The sequence below is a fragment of the Crocodylus porosus genome, unplaced genomic scaffold (genome assembly GCF_001723895.1).
Source record: "Crocodylus porosus isolate Cpor-Errol unplaced genomic scaffold, CroPor_comp1, whole genome shotgun sequence".
NCBI classification, from domain to species: domain Eukaryota; kingdom Metazoa; phylum Chordata; order Crocodylia; family Crocodylidae; genus Crocodylus; species Crocodylus porosus.
Genome location: NW_017728944.1, coordinates 706,754 through 721,983, shown reverse-complemented (window position 1 = coordinate 721,983; position 15,230 = coordinate 706,754). Strand labels below are relative to the sequence as shown.

The following is a 15,230-nucleotide window of genomic DNA, read 5'->3' as shown; positions in this document are numbered from 1 at the left end:
TCAAAGGAGGAGTACTCTGCATTGGTCTGGACCTGTAAGGAGTGAACCAGGAAAGCCAAGGCTGTGATTAAACTCTAACTGGCTACACATATCAAAGACAATAAAAAGTTCTTTTTTAGATATGTGGGGAGCCGGAGGAAAAGCAAGGGTAACACTGGACCCCTGCTAAACCAAATGGGACAACTGACAACCAATGCCCAGAAAAAAGTCAACCTGCTTAATGGGTATTTTGTGTCAGTTTTTTGCTAGCCCCAAGGGACAGCTCTGCTCAATATGGTATGGGATGGCCAGGGTGAAGGAGAATTGTTACTTTACATCAACGTTGAACATGTGAAGGAACACCTTGAGAGGCTGGACACCTTCAAGTTGCTGGCCCTGACAGTTTACACCCCAGGGTACTTAAGGAGCTGGCAGGCATCATATCCCAGCCTCTGTCATGGATCTTCGAGAACTCAAGGCACTCTGGTGAAGTGCCTGAACAATGGAAGAAGGCCAATGGGGTGTCTGTCTTCAAGAAAGGGAGAAAAGTAGATCCAGGGAACTACAGACGCATCAGCCTGACCTCTATTCCAGGGAAGATCTTGAAAAAAATTATCAGAGACCATCCTTGACAAGCTGGCTGATGGCAACATCCTGAGGGATAGCCAGCACAGGTTTGTTGTGGGTAGGTCTTACCTGACCAATCTTATCTCCTTCTATGACCAGGTGACATATCACCTGGACAAGGGAGAAGAGATTGACATCATATATCTTGATTTAAAAAAAGCCTTCAATCTGGTGTCCCATGATCTCCTCATGGAAAAATTGGCCAACTGCAGCCTTGGCTACATCACAGACTGATGGCTGGACCCAAAGAATGGTAATAGATGGAAGTAAATCATCATGGTGCGCCATGACCAGCAGGGCCCCTGTTCTTGGGCCTATACTCTTTAACATCTTTATTAATGATGTAGACATCGGCATTAGAAGCAGACTGGCCAAGTTTGCCGATGACACCAAACTTTGGGGTAGAGTGTCCACACCTGAGGACAGGATGGTGATCCAGGCTGACCTAAACAGGCTCATAAAATAGGTGGATGAAAACCTGATGGTGTTCAACATCAAAAAATGCAAGGTACTCCACCTTAGGAAAAAAACCCTGCAGCATGCTTACAGGCTTGGCAGTGCTAGGCTTGCTAGCACCATGGCTGAAAGGGGCTTGGGGGTCATGACAGACCACAAGATAAATATGAGCCACCAATGCAACGTCGCAGCTGGTAAAGTGAGTAAAACTTTGGTTTGCATCCATATATGCTTCTCAAGCAAATCCCAGGATGTCATCCTCCCGCTGTACTCGGCCACAGCTGAAGTATTGCATTCAATTCTGGGCTCCACAATTTAAAAAGGATGTTGAGAAGCTTGAGAGTCCAGAGGAGAACCGTGTGCATGATCAGTGGGTAGGAGAACAGGCCTTATGATGAGAGGCTTAGAGCCCTAGGACTCTTAAGCCTAGAAAAGTACAGGTTTGGGGGGGACCTGGTGGCTGCCTATAAGTATATAAGGGGTGTTCACCAGGATCTGGGGGAATGACTATTCACCAGAGCGCCCCAAGGGATGACAAGGTCAAACGGTCACAAATTCCTCCAAGACCGTTTCAGGCTGGACATAAGAAAGAACTTCTTTACTGTCCGAGCCCCAAAGGCCTGGAACAGACTGCCTCCAGCGGTGATGCAAGCACCTATTCTGGGCTCCTTTAAGAGACATTTGGGTGTTTATCTTGCTGGGATCCTTTGCCTCAGCTGACTTCCTGCTCCTGGGGCAGGGGGCTGGACTTAATCTTCCAAGGTCCCTTCCAACCCTAATGTCTATGAAATCTATGAAATGTTATTACAATGAGATCCCCCAACATAGAACTCTGGCTGTTGCAGTCAAGCCCTTAGCACTGTGGCAGAGCAGTTAGTTTAACCAGCTCTAATTGGTGCTCCTGCAACCTGTAGTGTCCTTTCTCTGCAGCTCAGGGGCTCTCATGAGCTTCCTTTCTAAACTGGAAACACATTAAAGCAAAGCTCCCCCACTTTGACCTGACTCCACATATGTTGGGGTGAGTGAAGGACTGTGCAATGGATGAAAGCACATGAGCACTGCAATAAAATAAAGTAGTTTTGGAAAGCTGGTGATCAAACTGCAGAACTAATTACACTACTGGGTGCAAGCTGTAGTAACTAAAACCAAGCTGCAAGGCAGCAAGAGCTGGTGAGAGGGGAGAAAAATGCCGTAGAGTGAAACAGCTTTCTCTGGTGCAGGGCTCTTGGCTTCTCTTTTTCTCTCACTCTGAGGTTTACAAACACCAGCACAGGTACTACCCATCCTTCCTGATTTGCATGAGCCAGAGCTATCACTGTTAATCCAGTTTGTTAAGGACTAGCTGTGTCTGGGGCAAGAACTACTCCCCATGCTTTGGACAGGTCAGCTCTGGGACTGGCACTGACCCTCCTGCCAGATGCCTCTGCTGCCAGATTGAACAGCTGTTTGCTTGGTTTCTGTTCCTTTGTTATTGTCATTGCCTTTTCCCAACCTTGATTTTCTTATGACATCTGCAGCCCAAAGCTCAGGGCAGTGAATTTCCCCAGGAGACTCTGAAGTGGCGGTTCAAAGGGCACTGAGATGTAGACAATGTGTTCTAGAGATGCTTATGAGTTGCAGGATCTCAGTCCAGTTCCTAGAGGACAAGTGCCTAGGTTGGACCACCATCAGAACAGCCACTAATAATATCCAGATATTATTCAACTACTTTACAAAGGATATCTTATCTCAAACAACTTCACAAAGGTCATCTTCCCCATTTTATAGGTGGAGAAACTAAGTGCCCAAGGTCATGCAGTAGCCCAATGGTAGAGCTAAGAACAGAGCCCCACATCTCCAATATTACTAGCCAGGTCTCTATCCACCCCTGCTTTCTTTCCTATGATCCTTTCCTATCCATAGAGATCTTCCTGTCCCACCATCAGCTGGCTACCTTGCCAGAAGTCTCAGGACAGAAAGTGAGGACTAAATAGTTTGCAGAGAATAAACTCCCCTCTTAACTCTACTGGACAGCCCTTCTCTCCCGTACAATGCTGAGACCTTGTATTCCGGAACTCATCATCACACCATGCAAAAGAATAGCTTAATAAGTTGTGTATTTATTTATATGAACAATAGCAGCCTCTCCAGTGACAGCAGCTAGGACAAAGCTTATGAAAGCAAACCCTCATGCTTAAGGTTCAATACCAAGCTGAGGTTAAGAAAAGAAATATCTAGGCAACAGAATTACACTTAAAAAATAATACAAGATGAGGTGTTGTGGGAAAGGGAAGAAGTCTCTCTTGTTCTTCTGGAGGACCAGCCATTGCCATGGACAATAGATACAGTAATTGCTGTGCCCTTTACCATTACTCTGCAGCAGTTGCTGCTGTAATCCTAGCAAGCAAGTCACGAGTGAACAGGCTGCTTGCTCTAGGCAGGGGTGCTTACCTCCATTGTCAGTCCGTTTTAGGGCTCCATCTTTGTGAGGACACAGCTCACATCTCTTGAAATCAAGCAGAAACAACAATGTTAGAATGATTCTCAGGAACAAAGGGTGGAAACAGAAGTTATCTCATTTAGTGCACAGCTGGATTACAGGAATGGTGTTTTTTAGTTCTTTCTGGGAGATAGAGGAAGGAAAGGACAGTAAATGGTAAGGGTGAGGAGGCTACTCCACAGCAGAGCCAGATACTATTGTATCTACACTACCACTGCTGCAGTTACACTCAGGAAGTCCCTTAAACCATTAGGCTTAGGACCCAGATCCCCAATTGATGTAAATGAGTAAGGTTCCAGTTGACTTCAGTGAGTCCTATGGTGATTTATATTGAGGATTTAGGCTGAGGATTTAACTCACGGTCACTTTTCTTCTGCCTCAGCTATGATAACACGGTTGGCGGAAAAAAAATAGCACAGAAGATATGGTCTTTTTTGGTTATTAGTCCAACCTCAGTCAGTAGTCATCACAAGTTATTTCTTGGTGGGCCATATGAAATGACTTTGGTTGCTCCCAGCTCAAAGACATGCAAACCATCCACAGAGAACAATTCATTCAAATAATCTTGCTCCTTTTTCTATTCATGAATTATCACAAATTATTTGTATAAATATAATGGCTGTTACGATGCTATTTCCCAGCTGCACATTACTTGCAAAATGCTCTCAGCAGTCATTGCTTTGGGCATTTTCGCTGGTTATATTCATCCCTGGGTAGAAAGTCAAAGTGTCACTCAATTCCCACTGGGCTGAAGTTATACACACATCATCCCTTTTGTGCTAGAATTTTGTTTTAGTTCCAATACATGACCAACTCATGCTCTGTCTTGCTTTGTTTTTATCAGGAGCATCCTGAGATATGGTGTCTACCTTAATGCCCCACCTTCTGGAGTCAGAGGATTATATATGTTTATTGTTTTTTGGTTTGGTTTTCTTTTCAATATCAGCTCTTAGCTTTTGGGACAGTGAAGAAAAACTGGAAAACATAACTCAGAAAGCAAAAAGCAAGAGGCCTAAATCATCATCATCATTAATAATAACAATAACAATAATAATATCATGATTTTTAAAGCAATATTACAATTTTGGAGGTCCTGATTCGTGGTTTGAGTGCTTGGGGTCAACACCCCTGTAAATAATGCTTACACTTTATGTTCTTACCACAGGGCTGAATTTCACCCTTCTTGCAGGGTGGTGTCAAGAATAGGACTCAAACCCAGATGCAACAAAAGAGAAGAGCAAGCCCTGCCCTGCACTTGCAACTGGTCCAGTGGCTGTCACCTGCTCCTTTCTCCCTCTTTTCCCCCAGCTGATCACTGTGGCACCTCAGGGGGTGAGCCCAGGATACCCCTGGATGAGTTGCGCTCTCTTTTCTGGGCCTGCTCTTCACAACTCTTTGTGCTTGGGGGAAAGGTAAAATGGGGGTGGCCTCTAGAGTGAAATGAGCTTAAAGGAAAGGGAACACAGAAACCTCCCCCCAGAAGTGGAGGAACTGCTTCATAAAGACCCCAGCCCCAGAAGTAATACAAATTTGTGGCGAGGGGCACCGAGCCCAGCCCAACAGACAGTGAAAGGGCGGGCTGAGAGGGTAGCAGAAAAGAGGCCTGAGCCATCCACTCAGCACTCCCAGACACGGGCCCCAGCCACCAATTCCCTCCTTGCAACTGCTTTGATGGCCTTCCCGGTCTGCTGTACATCCCTGAAGAAGGAGGAGGAACCAGGCTGCTGGGGACAGTGCATTTGGGCAAAGGACAGCCCACATGGAAGAGGATGGATGGCCCCTGAGAACAACACAGCTGTGGAGGAAAGCCCCCCACCCTGAGCCCTTGTAATAACCTGGGTCAGTTTACAAGGAAAGCGAAGACTGGCTCAACAGCCCCAGCCTCAGTGAGAGGAATTGCCATGGGGGACAGCAGAATAATGTCTCTGCCCTGAGCTGTTTCCACACCACTCCCAGACGCAAGCCCCAGCTGTCAGCTTCATCCTCCCCACAGACTTAACAGACTTTCTGGGCCAGCTTCACATCTCTGCCTGTCTCTGCCTCTTCAGGAAAGCAGAAAAAGGAATCCCACTAATGAGGAGGCCACTGGGGCAAAAGAGAGCATGAGGGGATGGGGATCAGGAACCCCCCATGAGCAGAAGAGCTGTCAAGAAAATGCTGACAGGCTGGAAAGGGAGGGGACACCTGCCCAAACCCCTCCCCTGCCACACAGCAAGGAAAGTAGCCATGAGGGATCAGAGATTTGCTCAGCAATGCACCCCTCATAGGGCTGAAAGCAATGGCCAGGGAGGACAACGGGAGTAAATGACATTTCCACTATGCAACCTCCCTCAGGCACACAGCATTTGCTCGAGCAGGCACACAGCATTTGCTTGAGCATCCCCTGCCTCCCACCAGGCACACAGCATTTGTTCGAGCGTCCCACCAAAGGTGAGTCCAGATATTCATTCTTTTTCCACACTCATTTCTACCCCTGGCTATTTGTATCTGATTATTTGTATCACATGGCTGGACACATAGGTCACATGTTACTTTAGCTGCTCCATGGCTGGATGATCCAAGGTCCACAAAGAGCTTTCAAAATGGTTATGAAAATGGTTCTGGCCTAGATATTTAGGTGCCTTCGTTTGTGCCGGTGACTCTTTTCCTGATAGGGAACAGTCTTCCTGGCTTGCTCTTGTGTTTGTGGAGAGGGGTCACAGACCAAGCCGGATGAGAATTTTCTTTTTCCTCATTACAGTGTAAATGAAAATGAAAAGTATCTCTCATTCTTGTTGATTAATTTATTGGGCTTTGGCAGAAATACTAAAACTCAGACAATATCCCTGCAAACAGACCGCTTTGGGGAAATTGTCCATTTTGTTAAAAAGCCATTTTTTAACAAAACTGTTTCAACAGAAAATTTTTGTGCAGCTCTAGTTCTGGATGCTCTCAAAATGAACCAGTGGTTTGCACCGCAGTGAATATTCATGGATATGAGATTCTTGTTTGTTTGCATTTGTTGTATTTACCCAGCTCTAGTGATTCACTGCTCTATGGAGCAGATGTCTTGAGCTACACAATTCATCATAACACTTTGTAATTTGCCTTGTACTAGAGTCCTCAGCAAAAACTGCCATTGTTGAAGCATGCATAAATACTGAACTCCTCTCGGCCCCCTGAGGTACTGCCGCTAGAACAGGCCTGAGGTATCTTCTCCATTGGGATTTTGCCACATGTAGACACAGTTTACAAAAGGTACAACATAATTTGCACAAGGGCAGTTTAGCCCACTTCTAATAAGATGCAAGTCATGTAGCATCAGTGCAGGCTATGTCAGCACCAGGGGTTTGTAACAGGACAGCTATACTGGTAGATAAATTCCTAAAGCCTGATTCTCCATTGCCCTTACCATGCAGGTAGCATTGCCTTTTGCACCACAGCAACTGTGTGCATGTTGCTGCTATTCTGGTTGGCTTTGTGTTTTGCACCCACCCTACAATGTAACTATTATTTGTGTTACAGGTTTGCATAGCACCTAGCAACTTGAAGATCCAGACCTCTGATTTCAACCCTCAGGCACTACTGTAGTAAAAATAATAAAATACAGGTACCTCTTGCTGCTCTGGCTTACACTGTATGTGTGCTTTAGACAAACAGGAAAATAGAGTCGCTAGGGCTTTTGTCCTTACTAAATCCATGTGAAATTATAGCAAATAATTAGAAATAAGAAGCAGGCCAACTCCATCAGCAATCAGTGTCCCCACTGCAAATATACCATTGCCAGTGGATGTTGATTTGGTATATGAATAGCCATAGGTTGCATTTTCACATAGCTGTGTACTAGGCCCAGACTGCTAGGGCACTAGAGTTTGTTCCCAGGATTCCTGCGGAAAGCCTGGCAAAGCCAAGATAGAAGAACAACGGGGTTAACTACAGCACTGTACTAAGAAATTTGCACTTGAAAAGGCCCCTCCACTCTCCCCCCAGCCCCTCAGATCAAAGCAGCTCTCCCACCACGCGATTAGCAAAGCTCTGATCGTAACAAGAGGGGTTAACAGCTCTGTAGGCCCCACACAAGACTTTTAATAGCCCTGCTTCTAAATGACAGCTAAAGCCTTCACATGATCCCCTCACATGAGTGCCCTCTGGCCATTGCAGCTTGCTGGGCTTCCTAGACAATTTGATTACAAAATGGATGGGTTTTCAGTTGCTTACTGTAAGTACAATAATGTCCACAGCATCCTTTAGAGACCTGATCATTTGAGGAGGGGGATTAACAATACCTTTTCCTTTTATTCAACCTATATGGTCTAGTCTAGTCTCCTGAATTCTCTTTCTAGCTCTGGGAGAAGAGAAGTGCCTGTTGATTAAAACAGAAGGTAGGACTTCTGGGTTTTTTTTCTTCCCTTGGACAGGGCTATATAACCTTGTGGTTAAACTCAGTGACTGGGAAACTTCTGGGTTTTCTTCCCAGAGAGGAAGTGGTGTCTAGCTGACAAAGCAGAGGTGTGGGATTCAGGTAACTTTAGTTGTAAAACACTGGGAAAGTGTCAAACTATTTCCTTGGGCCAAGGTTCCCTTGTAAAGCAGAGGCATTAATATTTACTTCATTCAGGTTTTTGATGAAGTCAGTCAATGTTGTGAAGTGCTTTGATATTCGCATATGAGGAAAATAGCGTATTATGAAGAAAACTGATTAAACACAATGTACGATGAGACTGTTATTTCTCAGTGGAGTTCAGCTGAGAGTGCCAGCCACTGTCAGTGAGATATGAATGCCAATGAATCCTGCCACTAGGAAAACAATACTTTGCACAGATAGAATAGTATTTTTCATCTCAGGCTGTAAAAGCACTTTCCACAGACAAATACTTCTCTTTTTACAGACGGGGCAGCCAATAGATAGATGCAGTGGCACCTTAGAAGTGTAGCAAAGCCTTTTCCTCTTGAGTCCTGGTAGACTAACTTACCCACCAGGCATTGCAGTGGGTAAAGTGACTCAGACCTAAGCATACGAGTCATAAGAGCTGACTCAGTACCCTTGTTCTGACCATACTGTTTCCTACATCAAAGGACTAGACTCTTTCTAAGTATTTACCCATCTGTGCATCTGTTGCTATGACTGCTGGAGTCTGACTCAAAAGGTGAAGGATTTGGATAGGAAATCATCTCCAGCTCTTCCGAGAAAGGAAGATTATCACTGTCCAGTTATTATGGTGGAATGTCACACGACAGAATGGCATCGCTGAAGCCCACCACGCATTGTCTAACAGATTTCACTGAGAGCGAGTCAAATGAGGAACCACCTGCAGGGCCTTTGTCCTCTTGATGTCTGGAAGGCGAGTTGAAGGGCATATACTGCTGCTGAAATATTACAATCCTTGCAAGAAGCACAGGTGAGGAGGACTTGTGTGTGCATGCATTATTTCAGCTTAGACATTGTTTGAATTGTAACAAACATAGTAGAGCTTCCTTTCTTCTGCACTGGGGGCGGAGGAGGGACACGAAATCAAAATTACCATTCCAGTCTGTCCCTCTGCTAAGAAATAATTTGCATGATGTTAAACCACCCTGAGGCATATTTCATCTGCTTTACCACGGAAAACAGCATTTCTCAGTGCTCAGACCTGGGGTCTGAGAGTCTGGTCTTGTTCGTACTGCCAGTTCTAATAGGGGTATGAGCTAATTCAAGCCAGGAGGCATAACTTCTATACATAATGCTTCCACTTATTCACCTTTGCCAAATCACTTCATTTCTGTGTATCCATCAGTAAAACAAGTAGAGTTATTATTTCCATTGCAGTAGTTTATATAGGCCCCACTTGGAATTGAGGGCACTGTTGTACTAGGTGCTATACAGATATATATTAAAGGGTCATCTACTTAGGTTCATGAAATATGTGATTTAAAATTTAGTTACTCCAGTCCAAAAGGCAGTGTGGACATTTGTTTGCGTAGGACTTCTCTACACATAAAAGTCACAGCAGTTAAATTGTTTTTTTAATGCATTTAATTAACCCAGCGTAAGCTCCTATGCAGACATTCTTATTTTAGCTTAAACTAATTCCTAGGATAAGGCCACAAGAACAAGGTAACACAAGGTAAGCCAGGGTGTAAAATTACAGTGTGTTAGCAGTAAATATGAGATACCTTGCCCCCCTTATATTCACTTTCGTTTACCTTGGACTATCACAACATAGCTGCACACTGTAAAGTCAAACCTGGGTTTACCTTGCGTTAGCTTGTTTATGTACTTGTAAGAGTGCTTGCATGAGAAGTCAGTGCAGAGTCACTAGTACAATGTAAATTCATTCCTGGGGTCACTTCTCCAAAGTTAAATGAGTACAATTTTCTCATATCAACAAATACTTGAGTCTGTAAGGTCTGATCCCCACTTCAAGTTGCATAGAGGTGTTATTATAAACTGATTTAATCAAACAAATACAGTGTTGTATTTTGATGCTTAAATTGGTTTAAATCTGCTTTATATTGGTTAACTTGTTGCTATTTACAAGGACAAGCTAAATTGATGTAACTAGTTTTAAATCAATATAAGTGTGTCCTCAGATGGGTTTGTGCTAATTTAATTTCAGTTGGTAGTTTTGATACATAGACGACTTCTAGGAACATGTTTAAGCTAAACCAAAACAAAAACCTCTTAAATCAAATAGCGTGTCTATATGGGGGCTTTATACCAATTTAATTAAATCATTTTAAAAACCACGTGATTTAGCAAGGCCTAAAAGACAGCCCCTGCCCTACTGATTTTTTTCTTTTTACAAGGGTGATGCCAGAATTAATTAATGAGCCCTTGTAAAGTGCTGTAGGACACTAAGTTGCTATTGAGCCTCAAACTGAATTGAGGGCAAGGTGCCTAGAATTCTTTCTATAGTCTTACACACTACCTGAACTATGTCAGCTTCATCCACACATGAACACAGACACCCATGCATGCACACAACCATCCCACACTTGCCAACCTTGGGGGGAGGGGTGACGAAAGGGAAAAAGAAATATGGGGGTCTCTTTTTAGAAACTAACCATAATCTATGGGGGGTGTTGGGAGGCCAGAGATAAAGATTATCGGCCCCTACCAATCTACTAATAAAAAGGATTGTGCAGCACTTTTCACCCCTGCATCTCAAAGCACTGCACAAATGTTGGTCAATATAATTTTGCTTACTAGAAAACAGGGAAACTGAACAAGGGAGTTAGGCAGCTCAGGATAGGTGAGGAGACAGAATGACTTGCCTAGGGTCATGCCCAGGGTTAGGAACAGAGCTTGGAGTTGAACCTGACTCTCCTGAGTAATTGTACACTGCAGCCCTCACCAGGGAACTACACACTGCTTTCCCAAGAAACAGAGGAGAAAAAAATAGTCTATGCAATATAAGGACAAAGTATGGCTCATACTCACCACCCGGGCGGCTCTCTCTTGTGATTCACATTTTCGACAGAACCAGGGTCCAGTAGGAACCTGGACAATTCCATAGCAAGCTGAAAGAAAAGTAGGAGATGGTCATATGGCTTATTTTTCATTGCTCATTGAATATATACTGTTTTCTATGATTATAAAAAGGGGATGCTCCAGCCAAAGCAAAGCTTTAAACAACAGGACTGTAATACAAGATCATAAATTAACATTAAACAGTAGCTTCTCCACCGCACCCCTATCCTCTAGCAGCAGAACTCTACCCTCTCAAAATACCAAGCTCCCTCTCCTGCCATCACAAGTCTCTCACAGAACATATTTTGGCTTTGATCACACCTGCAGATTAGAGTACTATGGAAAAAGTCAGCCCAAAACAAATCTGAAGCTTAAAAGGAACAATTAGCACACCTAGTTTGACCCCCACCATGTAATACAGACTGCAGAATTTCACCCAGTCCACATAGGCACAGAATAGTGAAATACCAGTAACTTGTCTATGCTTGCACAAGAGCTTGCACTATAACCCAGGTCTTAAAACCCCTATCATCCCTTCATCAGTGAACCAGACAATCTTCAGTAGCAGCAGCTCTGGGCAGGTAAGGGGAGGCAAAAGACAAAAAAAACCCAACCAAGCTCCCACAGCTGGGAACTAGATTTTCAGGAGAGCTCAGTCCCTAAAAAAGTGACCACATTTTCCAAAATGCTCAAAACTCAGCAGAGATGACACTCTTAGCCAGACTTTTATCAAAAGACTTCATGCCCCAATATGAAGAAAATGTCTGAAAATGTAGCCTAAAGGGAAGCTGAGTTCTTTGGGGAACCTTCCTCTGATTCTGCCAGAATAGGGTAGATAGAATACTTATAGCTTCTTGCTCCCTGTCCTAACCAGTTTCAACCCTGCCAGTTCCCACTTTATTTATTAGATTCAAGGTAATTAAAAATATGCCTATCCAAGGCTGTAGGCACCCTAACTATTGTTAGCAATACAATAGGATCCCAGCAGCATGAAAGGAATCATCTTAATGGGCACTCAGCCAGCCAGACACCTACAGATACTCTTTTATACCCCTTCATTACTGTAAGAACCTAACATTAGACTTTTCCATAAGCCATGTCCAACAGATGTCTTTTTGCAGCATGCCTGGAAGGTCACCAACTTTGGGCTGTTTCAGAGCAATGTTGGGAGCAGGTTCCACTTTAACATAATAGCCTCTAGCTCATATCCAGGCAAATATGAACAAAGCTTTCCCCCAGCAGTCTTTGGTTTTGCCATCATTACTGATTGTTGCTAGATCTCTGTGCAAACAAAAGCTCTCTCTTTTTCATAACCAGCCTGTTTCCTTTCTGTGATGATGGGACAGTACAAACTCTGGGCTACTAGTCCTGTATAAGGTTTGGTAGTGTCACCTGAGGACATTCTGACTTTTTCAGCCACCCCCTCCCAAACCCAGCCAAGGAATGGCCTTGATGGGTCCTGAAGGACCTTCTGACTCTGAGACGATGCTGGCTCCAGTGCCACTAAAGCAGGTGGGTTTAAAGCTACAGAAACAAAGAAAAGACAGGGGTAAAGGGTAAAATAATTCATGCTCCAGCCACTAAGACAGAACAAATTACATCCTCTTTATTCCAGCTCCAAATCTGAGCTGACAGTTGGGGTGGAATCCAGTCGCCCAAGATATTTGAAACTAGGTTCGACAGAGCATCTGAAAATATATTGCTGCAAGCAATCTTGTGATGGTCCCTTGGGGATTGACAAACATGACCCCAGTTGGTTTTTTTCCTCTCTCTAATGCCTGTGATTTTATGTGAACCAGAAAAAAAATGTGGTGATGGAATTAAACCAAAAGGGCTGGCTCACTCAACGATGAGCCAAGGCATACACATAAGAAAATAGAAACTGTATAAAAGCAGTGATAGAGGAGCCTGCCTTGGGTCCATCTTTAGCAACGGGCTTTAGGCCAGAAGCAGACACTCAGCTGGAGACATTCATTTCCATACCCATTGCTTCAAGAAGAAAGAAAAGAAGGAAGAATAACAACTGCACAGAGTTGAAAATATTAATTTTCCATTTTGATTAGATTTTTGTTGACATTTAGAATTCTGATGGAAGGGAAGAAACTAAATGTTCATGATTCTTTGCAAAAAATATCATAACCTAGCTTTAATGCAAAGCTTTGAACTCAGCTCAAAAATAGCTTTTTGCCCCTTTGTTTTATTCAGGAGATTATTTCAAACACTAAACATGATTTTGCCAATATTCAGGAATTACAAAGAGAGAAACTAACAGATTAACAGGTGGTATTTTGCCTCAGTAAGAGTTAATTAAAAGCGAACCAAAACCACACCACAATGCCAACTCTATGGGAAAGAATAATGCTTTCAGATTTCATCTAGGATATACTTGAAGTTACTAGCGCTTGACGGAGGCCTCCAAGTTCTAAAGATCTTGCTGGGTGTATTTAATAGGCTGCTCCATGACTATGACTTTCTTAAATAAAAAATGCTTTGCAAGCCCAACCAAAATCAAATGCTATATGCTTGCTCTGCCATTGCCACAGCTAATAGAAAACACACCACTCTCAACACCTGTGCTGGCCTGAAAACAGAGACACCCTGAAAGGATAAAAGCACTGTTCTTGTTTGCAAATGAAAGCATCTTGGTTCATCTGGGGAGTGGGGTTGCAGATGCCACTGCCCTTCATTTCCATCCAGTAATGAGTTATGAAAAAAATATCTTGAAGCTTCTGGTATAACACATAATGGGAAGCAGGAGAATTATATCAGTGATGTTAAAACAACCTGGTGTAATTTTGAAGGGACTTGCAGCAGAATGGAGTGGGGTTAGGGCCTCCCGGAATAAACTGTTTTATGACAGGAGACACCCGAGCATTAGTTCTGCCTTTGAGGAGATTTCCCCTGCAAGCTTCGCATCCTCCGTTTAACTCCCCTTTGCTCACCTGGTTGCAAATTAGCTCTTATTACAGGTGTGAGCCTGGATGTGACAACCACATGCATCTCAGGAGAAAGCCCAACCTCCAAACTCAAAGCAACGCAGCATATTATTAAAGTTGAGGGAAGGGCACGCGTGCGTGCGCACACATACACACCTGGCTTTGCCTGGTGATATGGGCAGGGGGTTGCCTACAGAAAAAGGATAGATAAATACTGGCATATGGACATGATCGGGATAGATCCAAAACCTGACAGATACCAGATGAGACAAGATGCTTTTTGCTTAACCTTATCAAGCAAGCACTTCCTCAGTTTTGCAGCCTCTTTCCTTCTGCTGGATTTAAACTAAACCAAAGCAAATGTGCTTGCATGCACACACACATACACACACACACAAGCATACACATACATATACATACACACATGCATACACACATATATACACCTGCATATACGCACATATATACACACATACACATGTGCATGCATGTGCACACATATATACACATACACACATTCACATGTACGCACACATGTATGCAAATACACACATGCATACACACATATACTCATGTATAGGCACATGTGCCCATACACTCACACATACATACATGTATACACACATGCACACATATACTCACATGTATACACAAATATATACACAGGTACACATACATAAAACATACACACATATACTCATGCATAGGCACATGTACATGGAGACACACACATATATACCTATATACGTACACACGTGTATACCCAAATATATACACCGGTACATATGCACCCGTATACACACAAACACAGACACATGCACACATGGATAGGCGTACACGCGCACGCACACACACACGTGCACACGCACTCGGCTGCTTCCGAGATCTGACGGCGCAAACTTTCCGGTCCAAGCCCGCTGCGCGAGTGCGAAGTGATTTAAACATGCAAATGATCCTTATCTCGAGGGAGGTGGGGGGAGGCGAGGGGGGTTGTTTCCTCCCCGCCTCGGAGGATGCGGCCCGGGGGGGCGAGTGCCCGCAGCCATGTGCGGCCGGGAGCAGCACCAGCCCTGGCCAGGAGAGCTGGCTTCACCCCTCCTCCGCCTCCTGCCCCACGTTAACCATCTGCCAGCGCAGCCCCTGCCCCTGCCTGCCAAGAGCCGCCTTCTCCCCCCCGCAGCCGCCCCAGCGCCCCGGGCCGGGGCAGCTCGCGGGAGCCGGCAGCAGCCCGGAAGGAAGCGGGAGGAGCTGCCAGAGGTCAGCGCTGTCTGGCCGGGCCCCCCGGAGCCCAGGCGGGCGACATCGCAGCGCAGGAGCCGCCGCG

The 15,230-nt window shown here is 44.5% G+C and overlaps 1 protein-coding gene across 5 annotated transcripts in view; it reads right to left on the bottom strand.

The window, feature by feature from the left end:
• The window catches only part of MLLT6 (MLLT6, PHD finger domain containing), a 92,368-nt gene that overhangs the window by 76,272 nt on the left and 866 nt on the right, over nt 1-15,230 (bottom strand). For all 5 annotated transcript variants that reach the window (XM_019550252.1, XM_019550254.1, XM_019550255.1 and 2 more), the window contains exons 2-3: nt 10,941-11,020; nt 3,493-3,547 (exon numbers count right to left, since the gene is read on the bottom strand). In XM_019550252.1, coding sequence (XP_019405797.1) covers nt 3,493-3,547; nt 10,941-11,020 — 135 coding nt within the window. The remainder of the gene's footprint in view (nt 1-3,492; nt 3,548-10,940; nt 11,021-15,230) is intronic.